The sequence below is a fragment of the Mauremys reevesii genome, linkage group 9, assembly GCF_016161935.1.
Source record: "Mauremys reevesii isolate NIE-2019 linkage group 9, ASM1616193v1, whole genome shotgun sequence".
Classification (NCBI taxonomy): Eukaryota; Metazoa; Chordata; order Testudines; family Geoemydidae; genus Mauremys; species Mauremys reevesii.
The window spans coordinates 47,045,760-47,064,005 of record NC_052631.1 but is presented as its reverse complement, the minus strand read 5'-3'; the positions used below and the strand labels follow the sequence as shown (position 1 = coordinate 47,064,005).

General features: G+C 47.1%; 2 protein-coding genes across 4 annotated transcripts in view; one reads left to right on the top strand and one right to left on the bottom strand.

The window, feature by feature from the left end:
* MYO7B (myosin VIIB) overlaps window positions 1–9,775 on the top strand; it is a 76,708-nt gene extending 66,933 nt beyond the window's left edge. Inside the window, exons 43-48 of the mRNA XM_039487813.1 lie at window positions 886–992; window positions 1,321–1,506; window positions 3,062–3,178; window positions 4,149–4,232; window positions 5,364–5,483; window positions 7,579–9,775. Of these exons, the coding sequence (XP_039343747.1) occupies window positions 886–992; window positions 1,321–1,506; window positions 3,062–3,178; window positions 4,149–4,232; window positions 5,364–5,483; window positions 7,579–7,668 (704 nt within the window). The 3' untranslated portion in view covers window positions 7,669–9,775. The remainder of the gene's footprint in view (window positions 1–885; window positions 993–1,320; window positions 1,507–3,061; window positions 3,179–4,148; window positions 4,233–5,363; window positions 5,484–7,578) is intronic.
* Window positions 9,776–10,465: 690 nt separating this feature from the next.
* The window catches only part of LIMS2 (LIM zinc finger domain containing 2), a 55,985-nt gene continuing 48,204 nt past the window's right edge, over window positions 10,466–18,246 (bottom strand). For all 3 annotated transcript variants that reach the window (XM_039487809.1, XM_039487810.1, XM_039487808.1), the window contains exons 8-10: window positions 17,871–17,919; window positions 17,625–17,700; window positions 10,466–14,984 (exon numbers count right to left, since the gene is read on the bottom strand). In XM_039487809.1, coding sequence (XP_039343743.1) covers window positions 14,837–14,984; window positions 17,625–17,700; window positions 17,871–17,919 — 273 coding nt within the window. In that variant the 3' untranslated portion in view covers window positions 10,466–14,836. The remainder of the gene's footprint in view (window positions 14,985–17,624; window positions 17,701–17,870; window positions 17,920–18,246) is intronic.

The following is an 18,246-nucleotide window of genomic DNA, read 5'->3' as shown; positions in this document are numbered from 1 at the left end:
GTGCTGACTCATGGATCTGATGATTGCAAGTTACAGTCTGGGATTTGTGCATTGCCAGACCCAATGTCACCAGCTACACACATCAAATATTACATAGGCTCTCAATATAATTCAGTTCCTTGCTTCATTAGCAGCCTTTAATATCTGAGCCCATGTTATCTTGTTGTATTGTTTAGGGAAAGCACTTATGGGGTTAAATCCGATTATAATTCTCCCCCTCCCCCACTTAAGCTTGTAGTTCTAAATTTGGGTGGAACTCAAATTCCACCCACTCTTCTTGCTAATTTCTCCAAAGAACTGGGGTCAAAATTGCCAATGTTACCACTAACTCAGTTGCTCGTTTGGAGATACCTGGGGCCCCGTTGTCTGGAGCGCTGAGCAGCCAAGCCTGTTGACTTGGGGCTACCAGGAGATGTGCCCGCTAGCACTCGGAACATCAGACCAGAGGGGTCAAATACAGGCACCTAACATCAGCATCTCCTCTCACAAAGGCAGCTGCCAGTGAATGCTTGGTAGGAGAGGTGGCAGGAATTGCTCACTGTGATGGGTTAGGATCCGGACATAATACACACAGCCAAGGAGCTCTGCCATTTCTTGCCATTCCACGAAGCAGGGTACCCATGAGACTATCATTCCCTTCCCTCCATCGCATCAGCTCGCTCCCATTGTAAAACTACAGCGACTGACAGTAACAATAGTGCAGGCTTCATTTGCCAGTATCTTTAACATTATTTCTAAAAATAAATCAAACCTACAAAGTACAGTAGCCCAGAGCCATGTGGACCCATCAGAACTGGCCTCAGGGGACAGAAGCATTGACCCAAAAGGGCTACAGTTCCTTAGAGGATGACCGGGGGAGCACTGACAATGTTGTTGTTCCTGTAGGGGTTGCTGTGGCTGTGACTTACCAGGTGTACTTCATGAGGAAGCTATGGCTGACTGTAACTCCCGGGAAAGACCTGAAGGCTGACTCCATCTTTCATTACCACCAGGTAACTACATCTCTAGGGAACGGCCAGTAAGGGAACTCATGTCATGCAGTGTGATCAGGGCGATATAGTGGAGAAACCAAGCCCGCCGGAGTATTTATTTCTCCAGCTCAGTCAGGGCAGCCACCATCATAGCTCCAGGGGCACAGACCGATTTTAAAACACATACTAATCAATTTGGCATCTGTCAAATATAAATTTACCCTTCAGGGCTGGACTTTTCCGGGGGCTTGATCTGTGAGGCCTGCATCTCCATGTCACAGTCTCTGCCTGACTTGGCCTGTATTGGCTCCAGACCATTCTTCACAGATTCACTGCTTATGCCTTCCAGGAGCTGCCCAAGTATCTGCGAGGGTATCACAAGTGCTCCAAAGAGGAAGCTGTCCAGATAGCAGGGCTGATTTATAAGGTCCGTTTTGACAAGGACCGATCGCAGCAGGCAGCCATCCCCAGGATGCTGAAGGAGTTGGTGCCAGACAATCTGATCCGAGCGATGGCTCTGGAGGAGTGGAAGAAGGTAAAGGCCCCTACACCTGTGCTGGAGGCAGCCAGCCGGTCCTGCTCCTCACGCTGCCGCGGCTACTCTTGTACACACCCAGCTCGCGGAGAGCGAGCGCCAGGATAGCTCCTCCAGCTGGTAGTCAGGCCACCAGCTCAAACTGCAGCCGTAGCCTGTTCCTGCTTATAGCCAGATTTTGCATCCTCTAAATAATCCTCTGACATGTGCCTGTGTCCCCAGAGCTGCTACGCTGAGCTGTGCAGTCCTCTCAGAGACCACCCTAGATACAGGCGCCGACTCCGTGGGTGCTCTGGGGCTGGAGTACCCACGGGGAAAAATTGGTGGGTGTGGAGCACCCACGGGCAGCTCCCCACCCCGCCCCCCCCACCCCAGCTCATCTCTGCCTCCGCTCTGCCTCCTCCCGAGTGGGCCACCACGTCCTGTTTCTCCCCCCTCTCTCCCAGCACTTGCGCTGCGAAGCAGCTGTTTCGCATGGCAAGCCTGGGGGGGGCGGGAGCGGGAGGAACGTGGCCCACTTGGGGAAGAGGCGGGGCCAGGACGGGGATTTGGGAAGGGATCCAATCGGGGCAGGGAGTGGGCGGAGTCGGGGTAGGGGGCACAAGCACCCACCAGCACCAACAAAAGTTGGTGCCTGTGACCCTAGACCTCTCCATTTTCCGTGTCTACCACGGCTGGATGGACGGACAGACGGACACGCAGTTAGGAAATGTCATTGGATTTGAGGGTTAACTTCATCCACATCAAAGCCGGTTCACATAATCAGCCTTTCATGAGTAGCCAGTTATCATGTAGCAGCCAGAGGCAGTAGACACACCTCTGCGCAATTCATAACAAACAGGACAAAGACCCCTCAGCCCCACCAGGCAGACAGAAGGGTTGGATGGCTGCTTGTCAATGCACACACCCTCTGCTTCCCTGCCAAGAGGTGCCAGGACACAGCTTGTCCTATCCATTTGTATAGGGCAGGTGAGACTTGCTTGTGGAGGCAACAGTTCCCGTGTTTGACTCCCACCTGACTCAGCCACCCCCTCTAGGGCACCTGCTTCTGCAGGGTCTCATCCAGCCCCCTGGAGAGAGGACAGACAGGAACTGCTGGGAGCTCCCCCTCCCCCTCCCTACATGAGCTTCACTTTCTCTGCCCCAGCCCAGGGGAGGAGGAGAACTGGGAGCCCTGGGTGTTGTTTTCCACGGTGCTGCCTGGAGGCCCAGCTAGGGGAGCTGCTGTGCCAGGTGACCTTCACTCAGGCCTGGTGAGGAGCTGCTGGTCTGGGAGGATCTTCAGTTCCCATTGCTGGAGTCCAGGGCAGGAACCTGTGTAAGGGGAGCTGCTGGGAGATTTCCACCTTCCTTCCTCATGGCAGCTGCAGGAGACCCCGGGGCTCCCCGATTCCTGCAGGCATAGGTGCCCCTTGCTGCCTTGGGGTGATGTGGCTACGTGACTGATCCTGCAGTGCGATGGGTGAGTAAATGTCTGCAGGACAAACCCTGGGTGGGAGAAAGCCTGCCCCCACTCCGTCACTCACTGGGGTGCACATGTCCCTTTTCTATACAGAATATCATCAGCACCTACAGCAAACACGAGGGCAAAACAGTGGACGAGGCCAAGGTTGCCTTCTTGAAGCTGATCCACCGGTGGCCCACGTTTGGGTCAGCCTTCTTCGAAGTGAAGGTGTGTCTAGCCGGCTTCTCATTCCGCGTGCACTAATGGTTCTGCCAGGGGAGCACCAGGTGGGGTGCGCTCATCTGCCAAATGGGAAGCTATTCCAGCCCCCACCCCTCCTGCCACCTGCAAGAGAGGGGGAGAGACTGTGGGAACACATTAGTGAGGGAAAGCAAAACTCATTTCCTTCCACGCGGTGAGGTTCGTGGTCCCGGCCCTCTTGTGGGAGCGAGTCAGTGGTCTAGTTCCAGCTCCTGGGAGAGCTTTGGCTCATGAAACTCCTCTGTCCTGTTCACCACTCTTGTTCCAGTGAAACATAATTGTCACAGGGGGCCATGGTAGCACAGGGAGAGGTGCCCCCTCAGGTCTCCAGGGCCACTCCCCATGGGGGTGCTTGAACTGAATTCTTGGTTGGTAGGAACCAGTGCAGAGAGGAGCACAGGGGGATGTGTTCGGTGACTGGGGTCGGCTGCAGCATTATATATTCTTTGGAGCCTCATGATCATGTAGGTGCCTCCCTAACCTGAATGCAGTGTTCTGGGTCCTGCTGCTCTCAACCTAATGCAGCCAGATGCCATCTACTCCTTTCCTCCCCAGCAGCAGTCCACACTACTAACCTTCACCCCGCAGTCTCCCTCCAAGCTCCCATCATCCCCCACGGCTTGGCCCTCAACACATTTTGGTTTGTGCAGTACCAGGAAGGGTGTGCTGCAAACCAAAGTGAGAGAACTACTGCCTGATAGCCCAGAGCTAGCAAACTAGATCTGCCTTTAAACAGCCATTGTGCAAGTCTTCAGTATGGTCTCAGAACAGTCACCCTTGGTAATGGTTGCATGGCACTTTCTGAGCTTGTTGCCTCAGTGTTAATTTGATAGTGACAGTAAACAACATTGGGGAAAGTTGAAGGTCTCTCTGCGATTAATAGGAATCTTCATTCACCTCCCCACAAACACTCTCTTATTTTGTTCCTGATCACCAGCAAACCTCCGAGCCAAGTTTCCCAGACATCATACTGATTGCAGTCAACAAGCAAGGAGTCTCGCTAATACACCCCAAGACCAAGGTAAAAGTCACTTCTCCAGTGCCTCGGGGAGGCTGCAGTCTGGCTCTGTGGGAAATGCAGGCTACCTCAGCTTGGCAGCTCTAACGAGGGATCCTCTGACTGGCCAGGCCCATTAAGGAACAAGGGATAGGACCTTCTACTTGGACCTTAGGAGACAAACAGAGCCCCTATCCATTTGTTCTGGGAAACTGAAGGATGGGTGGTCCCCAAAATCACTGCTTGGGATTAGAGCTGCTGTTCCAAAATAATTCAGGCAATTGCTACAAGCAATCTCTGCCCGGGAAAGGAAAGACCTAATGGCAGCAGTAAAGGGGAGTGGTGGCAAGAAGGCTATGTGATGAGGAAGGAGTAATCCCCAACTGAAGGAGTATGGCCAAGTGGATGGAACGGATAGTAGGGAACCAGCTTTCGGGAATTAGTAGCAGGAAAGCTGAGTTGTCTACAGGACAGCAAATACCTAGGATGGAAAGAGACAGGTAATCAGAGTGTTAGGCCTGTCAGTGTAGTTAGCTCTATCAAGCCTGCAGAATAGGGCCATGTCTACACTGCAACAGACCTGTGGCTGGCCCTGCTCAGGTGATTTGGGCTGCAGGGCTATAAAATTGCACTGTAGATACTTGGGCTGGAGTAAAGGCTCAGAGACCCCCACGTAGGGAAAGGGTCCCAGAGCCTGGGCTGCAGCCCAAGCCCAAACATCTTCACTGCAATTTTATAGCCCCACAGCCCGAGCCCAATTCAGCTGACCTGGACCAGCCGCAGTGTAAAACATACCCTATAAATTCTTATTGTGAATGTCACCATGTTGCTTTTTACAAAAAATAAAGGCACTGGTGTATCCGATGGCTACTAACGTAAGCAGCAGCATGGCATGGGAAAGGCTAACAGTGAACAGCCTTCCAGAAACCCAAAACCTCAGGGATCAGCTGCTCTGTGCAGGCAGGGAGGATTATGTTGCGCTGCCATTTGGGGCATGAGCTGAATTCAACAGCTGTGTGCCAGTCCCTAACAGAAGGCGCTAGGAGATGAAAGGATACACTTGCCTTACTGGAGTGCTTTCTCTAACCCAGCACAAGCTGTTTTCCTTCCAAATTGTTGCACTGTTTGGTTATTTATGTCTCTTTCTGCCTGCAGGACATCTTAACAGTTTACCCCTTTAATAAAATCTCGAACTGGAGCAGTGGCAGCACATACTTCCACATGACAATTGGGAACCTGGTGCGGGGAAGCCGGATTCTGTGCGAGACATCTCTGGTGAGGAGCCTCACTGTCCCATACGTGTTCTCCTCCTCAGTTTTCCCTTTCTTCTTATGTCTATAAGCATTGCAGATACCTGGTGTAAGGATGCTGATGTACATGAAAACAGCCAGAAAAGGAAGGATACAGTGTAACAGGGCCGCCTTCATTCTGCCTGTCTCAATCCACAAATTACAGAGACCCTTTTGCTGATTCAACACCCTGGGCAGTTTATTTACAGTTGCATCCCACCATCTATATCGCACTGGGCAATTCCAAGCCCTGGGTATCAATGATCTAATGGAGAACTGGCAAGTAAACATTGAATATTAGTTCTTGGCATGCACTGCCTTCACCCTCGCACTACATATCCCCCTTGGGCTGTAAGGGAATTGAGTGGGGCTGCTGTGAAGAGTGCTGACTCAGGCCTTTAGACCTAGCCCTCTGTCACAAGCACATTGCTTCCTGCCATGGCTGGCTTCAGGCTCGATGAAGGTAACAAGAGTTTTCTTCTCACTCCCTGCAAAAACAATAATTGTTCTTCCAGCTTTACTGACCAACTGTCTCGCGGGTCAGAAGCAGATTGGTGCTCTATGGCATCAGCTGCAGTGGAAGAGTGAGTGATGGGTTGAAGCCAAAGTGAAGGGAAAAAAGTAGCACTTGCCCCTGTTCTGCCAGCAAACCAAGCTTTCCCTCCCCAAGACACCAAAATGAGACTCCATTCACCTAGGTCTTTGTAATACAATTACAGCCCCGTGCTTTTCACAAATACAAAATAAAATGAAAATCAATATATAAAAAACCCCACATCCCGCAGTGGTGGCTCCTGTCCCAGGGGGCTGGGCCAAGCTCCCCACTCCAGGCATTGTGACCTGGTGCATGGAGTTGCAGTGCAGCTCAGGTTTGGCCTAGTCAACCCTCCATTGTGACCAGGGAGGGCAGCTGGGTCAAATTTGAGTGAGTGGTGTTGTGACTAGGGGCGGCTCTAGGCACCAGCGGGCCAAGCGCCCGCTTGGGGCGGCTTCCTGGGGAGGGCGGCATTTGGCCCCGGTGGAGCTCCTGCCGGCATGCCTGCGGCGGGTCCCGTCTTCCCGCGGCTCCGGTTGAGCTCCCGCAGGCATGACTGCGGCAGGTCCGCTCGTCCCGGGCTCCGGTGGACCTCCCGCAGGCATGCCGGCGGGAGCTCCACCGGAGCCAAATGCCGCCCTCCCCAGGACGCCGGAGCCGCGGGAAGAGGGGACCCGCCGCGGGACTGGGGAAGGGCGGCGCAGCGCTCCGCGCTGCTTGGGGCAGCCTACTTTGTAGAGCCGCCCCTGGTTGTGACCCCTCCCTAGGGCTTCCTCCCTCTCCTGGTAAGTGTCATAACACATGTCATAACACATGCATCTGACAAAGTGGGTATTCACCCACGAAAGCTCATGCTCCAATACGTCTGTTAGTCTATAAGGTGCCACAGGACTCTTTGCTGCTGTCATAACACAAAAATCCTGAAAGGTAATTTATAAAAAAAAAAAGAATTTCATGGGATTCTAAATATGATCTTCCTTTTCTGGCATGTTTTGATCAGCAGCAAAATGGTTAACAGTACTGAGACCTTGTCATTAGATTTCAGAGTCAATGATCCACTTAAATGAATGGGGCAGTCCCATTTCTCCCAGAAGTCTTGTTTCAGGCTGTCTGCAAGACCCAGGCAGGTATCACTGCATGGGTTTATAAGGGCTCGTATTGTTAAGATTACCTTGGCAAATGTAAGGACTAGTGACTTGTATATGAAAGCTGAGATTCTGAAACACAAGATGGCAGCCCACAGTGTAAAACATTAGTTTGCTAAACCACTACAAACCAACCCTGTTTGATCACTGGACCAGGGATCATATGGCTTCTTGCAGTGTAGGCAGCACTGCTTTCAATAGTGCTACTGTGGTATCTGAGGACACACCAACTGGAGACATGGGAAAGAATTATCTGAATGACGTTACGAACTGGGAGAGGAGGTAGACATAAGGAACAGGTACAGAGGGCACACTGCTTGGGGAATAACAACTCATGTTGCCAGCTGGCACCTTCTGGAGTTCTTTTCAAGAGACTAGGTTAAAGTTTCTCTCTCCTACAGGGTTACAAAATGGATGACCTGTTGACATCCTACGTACAGCTGCTAATGAACGCTGTGAACAAGCAGAGGAATCCCCGCCTCCCTGCCTGAGGGTAGAAGCCTGTGATTCATACCTGTGCCAAACAGCCTCCATTTCATATCCCAGACCAAAACCCCTTTTAACACTGGTCCTGCCAATTAACCCTCTGATCACACCCATTCTTCAGTAAGCCACGCTGGTAAAGTACTGCCACAGGGGAAGCACGAATGAGCACATGCTAGCTAACATTTTAAGCTCTCCTGTCCTAGACCCAATGGACAAATTCAATATGGATTATAATCATCGCAGTGTTTTCCTGGATTTCAACCTGGACATGGCCCTCAATTAATACATGAAAAAGCACTCTGAAAACCTCTTTGGCTCTATTATGGTGTCCTCCATTCTGACAGGGACATGCCCCTCCAATTCCTTCCTCCTAGCAACATAAGGGCACATCATTCAGTATACTCCCACCAACTGCACAAGCTTCCTGAGTGTCTCTGGCAAAGAGAGAGATAATGTTACTTTTTCAACACAACGGAGAGGTTCCAAGAGTGGAGGAAAAGCCAAGCATTTCAGTAAAACATTCAATGGTAGAAAAATGGAGAATTTTTTCAAAAAGTGAGAGGCTGCTTTTCTTCAGTCTTCTAGCATTAGCATACTCTAGTAATAGCCATCCTATTCTGCTATTATGGGAGTAACTGCATCGCTCCTGAACAGCTCAGGCTGGTAAGCCATACTGGGCTTTGCAGAAGGGAAGAACCATTTCTGCTATAACATGGTTATTGTCTGCTGTCTTGTTGCCTTAGATAAATTGTGAGCTAGTGCACTTCCTTTTGTGTCCCCTTTGGTAACTGCACCTGGGTGTCCCCCAGCCTTTCCTTTTCATAAGGAAACAGCAGAGTGCTCCCCAATATGCATGAACACACACTTATTCAGGCTGTTATTAAGGACTGATTCTGCACCCTTACATTGACAGCTCCCGATAAATACTCCTCAATGTGAGTCAGTGTTGCACAGGACTGAGCCTATAACACACAGACCTCTTTTGAAAGAGCCATTTTCCTGCTCTAATGAAGTGCTCCTAACATGGAGCTATGTAGACACTCTTTCAGGAGACAGAATTCCAATTGGTTAATTTTATTGGTTTTCATTTCTCTTGATCTTTCTCCAACTTCCTGTTTGGCAGACAGCTTGAATGGTAAAGCCTGATTCAGAGTTTGTTCATCACATGCTCCTCCATAGACAACTCCTGTCAGCAAGAGAGAACTTTCTCACAATAAGAACTGCTCAGAGTTCAAAAAGCCTGGGAGGTAACCTTGCTCCTACACTGCTTTCCAGTACTAGAAGAGCAAATACTTGTCCTTCCCAAATCAGAACCACCCTCCTGTGACCACAGTGACATGTGGTGCTTTTAGTGCATTTACACCAAGTTCCTTGAGGCATGGTTTGACAGTGCTGGAAAAGCAGTGCTGTTGAATCTCTCGTTCTAGTTTGCCAATGTATGGACAATGGGCTTCGTTGTCCCCTGGACGTCTGCGTGCAACACAGCCATTAATGGGAGGATTGTACATGCACTGAAGAGAGAATAGGGCCTCAATATCTCTATGCATCTAAATGAGTGCCACACTTTTCAGAATAGTTGATCTTTTTGCGACCAGTCAGATATTCCCAATGCAATGTCCATTGCCAGCAATGGATGCTTTGAGACTACCAATGTCAAGGTGTTAATGCTGACATCATACCTTTGAATTCAATTTAATTAGATGTAGTATCTGAGAAATGTTTTATACATTGACTCTGTACTGAAATCTTTGCAGCCAAACTATTCTGTTTCCTGTTTTTAAATAAACTGTTGCAGATCAGTGATGACGACGTGGTTTCTTTCTTCCACAAAAGTCTGGCGAGTGCACTCCCAACCTCAGTATAATCTGAAAACCTCTCCAATAGCTTATACTACCTCTGCATTACTACAGCATACCATTCAACACTGACAGCCGGAGTCCAACCTAGCTACATGACATCTGTCAGACACAACAGCAGTGCCTCCACTGCACTAGAGCATTGATGAATACATCACCCTCTAACCAGCCTGATCAAAAATGTTTCAGCAAAACATTCTTGTCATAGACTCACCCTCCTGAAGAACCTCCTCATGGCAAGACCCAGCACTGCAGCCCCTCCACCTCACCTTCCTCCAGACTCTGGTGCTCTGCGTGGTGACTTAGTCCTATGGCCAGGTCACACCAAGAGTCCCATCCCTTCTTGGGTAACAACGTTCCAACTCAAAACACAGAGGAATGAAAATCCTGGGCTCAATCTTCTGCAGATTCTTCACTCATCTCCCGGGCTCTGCAGAGTTCTCCACTCCATTACTGAGCAAGGCCTCCCAGAACTTTCTCCTTGGAGGTCCAGTTTCTCACGAGCTGTTAACTCTCAGGGCTTTTTCCCTGGAGTCTCTCTCTGCTCCCAGACCTGCTGTAGGAGTCTCCTTCTCTCCAACTGCCCTCTCCCTTCAGGGACAATCCCAGGCTAGATACTTCCAGCAGGCCCCTCTGTGGTTCCTTTCCCAGAGAGGAAGTTCCAAAATCCTCCCTCCTGGATCTCCTCCCCCTATTGCTCTGCACTCCTTCCTTTATAGGAACCACCCAGCCTGGTTCTCCCCAGCTTGATCTAATCCTTAATTACTTGTCTGTCCTTCAGGTGCCACAGAACAGGCTAATTGTCCCTGCCAATGTGGGATTTATAATATCATCACAATTCTGAAATAGGAATGTGGCTAATCCTTGGAGTTACTGAGTGATTCACCCTGGGTCACGTCAGAGGTGTAGATCCAAAGGACTCAGGTTTTACTGTACAGTACACATATACAATAGTTTTTATATTTTAATCTTTAGTGTGAAGATTTAAAATGTATTGCAGTTAACTTTATTACAAGAACATACGTAACAGGTGCAGATTATAATATTTTAGTCCAGCAGTCTCAGATTTTGGTTAGACATTACAAACTCAGAAGTACTATAAAACAAGAAATCTGCAGTCTGCAGAATACATGCCATGTAATAGGGAATGGGCTTGTCCCTTTAGTATTAATACATTTCTTCGTTCATTCTATATAATCCTTAGCACTAAGAGTGCTTTACAAACTAAGAACTAAACACCTCTTAAGAACAACTGCTTTAGTCACAGGTTTATCTGTGAACCAATGCCTCCCCTGCTATATGTTTCAAATTAACACTTAGCCTCTTCAGTCCCAGAAGTCTGCATCGCCCAATACAAAACGTTTGGCATTGGAAACTCCGAGCATGGAAGATTAAACAATTTTTGCTAATGTTGCGTGGATAACTGTGAGGGTAAGGACCAGGACCTAAACCCTAAAGAAAACATATAGCAGTTTGTTTTATAATAAGGAAGGATATTAAGGAAGTGATTAATATTCCCCTTGAATACGAGTAAGCTGCACATATCGCAGTTGCTAAAAGCATTGCCATCTTCAAGTGTAGTCAGTGAGCATTAGTGATTTATTTTAAATATGTATATAAATATAGATTTAAAACTGTGAAAGTATACAATGGACAGCAGCTTTTGGTAAGTAATACAAGTTTAGCCTTTTGAACCAAATTCATCCTTGATATAACACCACAGAGGATAATCAAGTGACAGCAAGAATGAATTTGACTTTCTGAATTTAGAGCAAAGGAAAACGCACACATCTTAGTCTTAAATTTCTTTCTATGAAAGAGAGTGTCTCCCCTGACTCCAGCATTATGAAGAACACATAGGTACTGGCACATCCATCACACCAAAAGACTCTGCCCTAAAGAAGTCCACAGATCCTATCACATCTACTTTACATCCTATGCCATTTACTTCTCCAAAGGTGGAATCTGGGGAAAGATGAATGTTTCAAAGCTGTTCTGTAGTTATTTCCCATAACTCTCTTGATTGCTCAGTCTCTCAAATCTGATATTGTAACTCTATAGACAACCATGTGCTCTACAAAGCAGGACCCTAGTGAAATATTTGTCAGATTAACAGTTAAAAAGACACTTTAAGACATTTGATTATCCATATATTATAAAGTTCAGAGTCTATGGGTGTCTTTTCCCTTAAGTACTAGCAAGCCCTCACCTAATCTACTGAATTTCAAATATTAGAGAGGAGATAAGAGTCCTCACTGCATCTCTTCTCACAGTACAAAGATATTCACATTCATCTGTACATGCACATGTTTAACCATGTATTTGCATTTTCCATTGCTAAACTCAAGAGTGGCCTCTGCAGGAAACACAGATGACAAGATTTGAGCTGGTCTGGAAGACAACTACTGTCCATGAAGTACTCAATTTTTGCATATTCACAAGCAGATATGATGCCAAGTGTCCTATTGCCATCTTCCCAGGAAATTCTCTTGAACTAGGACTGATGAATCAGCTGAAAATACCCCGCTGCCCAGATTCAGCACTGGGCTCCTTCCTGTGACCAAGGGCATGGGGAAAGGAGCCGCGTGCTTCAGACTAGGAGGAATCAGCATAATGAATTGTGAATGCTTGTGGGCCTGAAGTGCCTGTGCTTTAGTCCTTCAACCAAACTCTAGAGAGAATAAGCATAGTGGACTGGTCCCAGCAGTGGCCACTTAAGATTGCCTTCAATTGTGCAGTTCCTTGTGCCCATACCTGAAGGATGGGCCAAGGGCTAGAGAAGAACAAGAGCTGTCCTCAAGTACTATTAAACTGTGACAAAAGTAATACTGTCTAGGTTATTGTGCAGATTGATAGTCACGGTGGAAGACAGACAAGCTCTCTAATTAGATCAGAGAGTCCATCCCTTCGCAAGTGCCATAGCGGAGGCAGTGCACAGGTGTTAAAATAGTTATGGTCGCTTACTACAGCAGAAAGTAAAGCAGCTAAAGGCAGTTGGTACACCTCTACCCCAATATAACGTGACCCAATATAACACGAATTCGGATATAACATGGTAAAGCAGTGCTCCAGTGGGGCGAGGCTGCACACTGGCGGATCAAAGCAAGTTTGATATAACGTGGTTTCACCTATAACGCGGTAAGATTTTTTGGCTCCCGAGGACAGTGTTATATTGGGGTAGAAGTGTATTAGGAAAGCAGCTAACTAACCAGGAGCCTTGCACAGGGAGTCCTTGTCTGCACTAACCTTTTCCCCTAATATTTTTCAACATTACTATCTCTGGTGCAGCTTCACTGGTGGTAGCAACAGCAAGTGCTCTCGTGTAGAGCCGCCATCAGCATTTTAGCCACTAGGTTGTGTGTGTTTGCTCTAAGCAAGGTTAGACAACAGGAGATATGTCTTCCCTGCAGCGTTAACCCAGCTCCCATCCACACACAAAAACCTCTCACCCAAGTGTGGTGTTGTTTTACACCCAGGCTCATTGGCCTAGCTGTGTGTAAAGGCTAAAGCTTATTGAGCTGGTAACCTACCCACTCTGCAGCAAGGACACAGGCTAAATCACTTAAGTGTTGATAGTCCTCCAATGCCTTCCCACAATTCCCCTCCTGCACCCAGGACAGACAAGTTCTCCCATTATTCACTGGGAAAGAATCACAGTGGTTCAGCTTACTGCAGTACTAAGAACCATGGGGTATCATGTGCCTCCGGAATTCCTAACATCTCAGATAGGTGACTGCAGCACCACTGAGTACATAGTAACTTGGGTAGGGCTCTGCAGTGTGGCCTGTTACACCTAAGCTAGGCTAAACCAGACGCCAATCACCCAAGTTAATTCTGCAGTGAAGACATGCCCAAGGTGGCTAAAACACTAGAAGCTGTTTAGTGCCCTGTCTACACGACAGCATCCACTGGTGCTACCACCAACAAGGTTGCATCAGTAATAGCAAGGTACAAAATTGTAGCATGGACACAGCTAGTGTCTTCCTACAAGATTTATAGGTATGAGTCTGAAGGCTCTTTTGGTTCACTCTAAGGGTCCTAGAGCCCAGGCTCCAGCCCAAGCCCAGAAGTCTACACTGCAATTAAACAGCCCCACAGCCCAGGCCCCATTAACCCAAGTCAGCTGGTACAGGCCAGCGATGGGTTTTTAACTGCAGTGTAGACATACATGGAGTGTCATGGAAACTGAGCTGAGAAGGTAGTCTTTCCATTCAAACAAAGGGAAAAGGCTTGGCTCAGACTGAAGTGTTTAACAGTTACCAGATCCACCAACTGGGTTTTTGTTATGCAAAAGCGTAACAACACCTGCAGTCATAGTGCAGGTACTGTAGAGGGTAATGGCAGGTGTGTCAGTGGGTAGGGTATTATATCACACTGGGCAATTCCAAGCCGTGGGTATCAATGATCTAATGGAGAACTGGCAAGTAAACATTGAATATTAGTTCCTGGCATGCACTGCCTTCACCCTCGCACTACATATCCCCCTTGGGCTGTAAGGGAATTGAGTGCTTTTCAAAAGTATCAAACGGAGAGCCTCGGAGATTGAAATCCTCTATGCATCAACCAGGAAAAGCGTAGTGCAACTTCTGTGCACTGCCCAGACACTATACATCCACTCTGGCCTGGACTGAGGTGAGTAGGTAGCACAGACTCTGTGCCCATTCACTCCTTGCCTTGCCTAGCCTAGCCTAGATAAAATGTCAACAAGGGTGTCAAGAAGGGCGATTGCTGTGGCAGTTTTTGTGATGTGGATATTTGTTCACTGGGAATCTAGACAAAGATCAGCTCATTTTGGACATACCAAACAGTTATCAGATGGTGGTAATTTTGGGCCACATTCAGAACATTGTCCTATAGGTGAAAAGCTCTGCACACAAGTCATTTAAAGAATCCTTGATACTTATAACTGGTGCTGAACAATCTGCACGTTTCACCATCTGATATTTAAACCACTGTTCTTTCCAAATTCCTCAGGCTACAGGAAAGAGAACTTCAGCTCATTGAAGAAACAATGAAGGACAGAAAAACAATGGTGTACATCTGATCAATGGCAGAATAATGCCAGTTAGCTACCATACCCATTGCTCTGCCCTACCCCCTCAGCAGAGGCCAAACTCCCCATGCTGTCAGTGTTAATTTGCAACTGCCTGAGTAAAGGGACATTCAAGGTGAAAGCTGCAGTAACAAAAGCTGGAGGAGGTACTATTTGTCTGTGGTTTGTTTCAGACATTGTTAACAGCTCCCTTTGTGATCAGTAGCTGCTGCAAGTTGCAGTCTGTGAGGATAAGGAGTACAGTCAGCAGAATGACAGACCTATTTAAGCAGAGTTTAAATCCACAGCTTTGGGATGCGATTTCCTGGAGGCCAGCTCAGACAGCTTTTTCAGACGTTTCTTCAGCTCCAGAGGGAATTTTTCATAGCATTTCTTGCACACTGGCTTCATGTCAAACTCCACAAACTTGTTCCTTTCAAAGAAACACTGAGCTATTAAAAACAGCACTTACAAAACTACGGTCGTGGCTTGATGTTCAGTAGTCAAGTATGTGCGTGTCTGTGTGAGTGTGGTGGCTTGATTTCTACTGCATGTATAAAACCCCTCATTTCAACACACAGATGCCAATCTTGCCAGGTATGTTCACATATCAGAATTTAATGCACACGTGCAGTAGTGTTCATGCCAAGTTAGGTGCCCAACTATGTGAACACAGATACATATGGACTGATCACTGGAGATCAGATCCACATGTTTACCAATAATGAAATGTCCAGCCATGGAACACTTTGTGATAGGCTCTTAGCAACACTTCTGCTTGGCTGCTTTCCAAAACTTGGGGGCAGCAGCTTTGCATTGGCAACAGCCTGGAAGACATTTTGATTCTTCACACTCCTCTCCCCTGTGCTGCCAAGTGCACCTCAGCCTGCTATGAATGCCCCTTACTGGCTAGTACCAGGGTGGAAGCACATTCATTTTCCCTGTACATACATCCACAGTGCTTTTCTTCTGTTGCAGCTCAATGGCTTTCCTATGTTTGCTATTTCACAGAAATCATAGTCTTCTCTTCTTCAGACTAAACAAACCCAATTTTTTCAATCTTCCCTCATAGGTCATGTTTTCTAGACCTTTAATCATTTTTGTTGCTCTTCTCTGGACTTTCTCCAATTTGTCCACATCTTTCCTGAAATGTGGTGCCCAGAACTGGACACAATACTCCAGTTGAGGCCTAATCAGCATGGAGTAGAGCGGAAAATTATTTCTCGTGTCTTGCTTATAATACTCCTGTTAATACATCCCAGAATGATGTTTGCTTTTTTTGCAACAGTGTTACACTGTTGACTCATATTTAGCTTGTGATCCACTATGACCCCCAGATCCCTTTCTGCAGTACTTCTTCCTATGCAGTCATTTCCCATTTTGTATGTGTACAACTGATTGTTCCTTCCTAAGTGGAGTACTTTGCAATTATCAGAGGGGTAGCCGTGTTTGCAATTGTCCTTATTGAATTTCATCCTGTTTACTTCAGACCATTTCTCCAGTTTGTCCAGATAATTTTGAATTTTAATCCTATCCTCCAAAGCACTTGCAACCCCTCCCAGCTTGGTATCATCCGCAAACTTTATGAGTGTACTCTCTCTGCCATTATAATGTCTCTTTGAAAAACTGCCAACTGTCTTCAATTGTTTTTCCCCTTAGACTTGCTTCCCATGGGATTTTACTACCAACGCCCTGAGTTTGCTAAAGTCTGCCTTCTTGAAATCCATTGTCTTTATTGAGCTGTTCTCCCTCCTACCATTCCTTAGAATCATGAACTCTACCATTTCATGATCACTTTCACCCAAGTTGCCTTCCACTTTCAAATTCTCAACCAGTTCTTCCCTATTTGTCAAAATCAAATCTAGAACAGCCTCCCCCCTAGTAGCTTTCTCCACCCTCTGAAATAAAAAATGCTCTCCAATACATTCCAAGAACTTGCTGGATAATCTGTGCCCTGCTGTGTTATTTGGCTCCTTTACTTCCCCACTCAGTTGCACGAGTGTCTCTCACGAGAGAGATAAGGACTCAAGCAGCCATGAATGTCAGTGGGTCACAATCAGACAGCAATCTAGCTATCACAAATGGTGATTGCAGAAGAATCAAGCCACTGCATTAATTTGGTTGGCAAAAATCAAGAAGTGGAATTTCACTAGCAGCGTCAGTGTCCCAGACACTTGAGTCACATTTAGTCTATAGCCCACTCAGTCTGAGACTTGCCAATTCCTTATCCCCCAATAGCCTCATATTCCCAGACTTCCTGCCATTCAGCTTCCACCAAGTTTACTGTGGTTAATGTTGATTCATTAAGCAGCAGCAAGAAGAGTTCACTAAAATGTGGCCCACCCCCAAGAATGTGCCCAGCCTCCATTAATCCAGGGAAGGGAAGGCTGTCTCTGAGATGGGCACATGACAAACTAATTTTCTAGAAGTTTGAACTAACTTTGCCACGGTTTCCCCTAAATCCCAGTTCTTACAGCTGACCTGTAATATTGTCTTAGAGCATGGCCTACACGCAGTATGCTTTTAATGCCTCAAACATTGAGCACAATGCTGACTGGGTACCTCTGGAATCATGCTGGCTGCTGCGACAGCCTGGGATGTCCAATGCTGCATGTCAGTTACCAAACAGCCCAGTTGGAGCATGGAACTGGAGGCTCAGGGCACTGTAATTTTATTACGGAGTGAGACTTTGCTAAGCGTTTTTATCAGTATAAAAGAATAAAGAATTTAAAAACACTTTCCAAACCCCACATTCTATAATGAAAACACCATTCCCTTGAGCCCCTAAGTCCATTGATAACTGAGGCATGTTGGGCCATCATAGCAGAGCTGGGGTGATATCAGAGGTCCTGAAACTAGGAAAGGGGCATTTAAAGTTAGTTTGTATTCATTGTCCCTGTGCCACTTACTATTTGAGGCATTTAGCACAAAACTCTTTGAAAATGGGCTCAGTTACCTTTCAATAAGGGAAAATCTGTATGTACTGCAGGAGAGGATACTACTCTACAGCTGCAGGATACCAGCACCATTCCCCTAGGCTGCTGAAAGCCTAGGTCTGCAAGTATCTACTTACTTCAGTGTGAGCTTGATGTTGCAGGTGGAGCAGGAGAAGCAGTTCACACACCAAGCCTTGTTGAGAGCTGATACCACTGTGCAAAATAAAAGCAAACAACCAGATTATCTAGTCTCAAAATCCGATCCCAATTCAGTGAGCCCAGATGTAAAAAGAAACACTGGAGCCTTGCAACTGCAGGACTGCAACAGCTGCACTGACAAACAGAATAGGAGAGCGACCCAAAACAAGGAGAACAAATCTTACCATCCCCCTCGATCACGTGGCTGCAGTTGTAGCAGACATCTCCAAAGAGCTGCATGCAGAAGGAATAAAATGGGAACTTATTTTACTGACTATGAAGGAGTCTGCCCATGCTCCCCAAATTAGGCAGCTGGTGCATACATCAAACTGCTGATGGATGCAGCAGCACCCTAAAATTCATTTACTTCTCCTGAATAGCTTCTCATACACTTGCCCATTGGTCTATGGTCATTCAGAACTTGTATCCTTAAATCTTAGGGTTTTTTTGTTGATGCCTTATATTCTTGGTACCATTATAACATGATCTCTGAGACTTATATGCCTGGGAATTTGGGAGACAATGTCAATAGATCACAACACTGATTAAAGATAAATATCT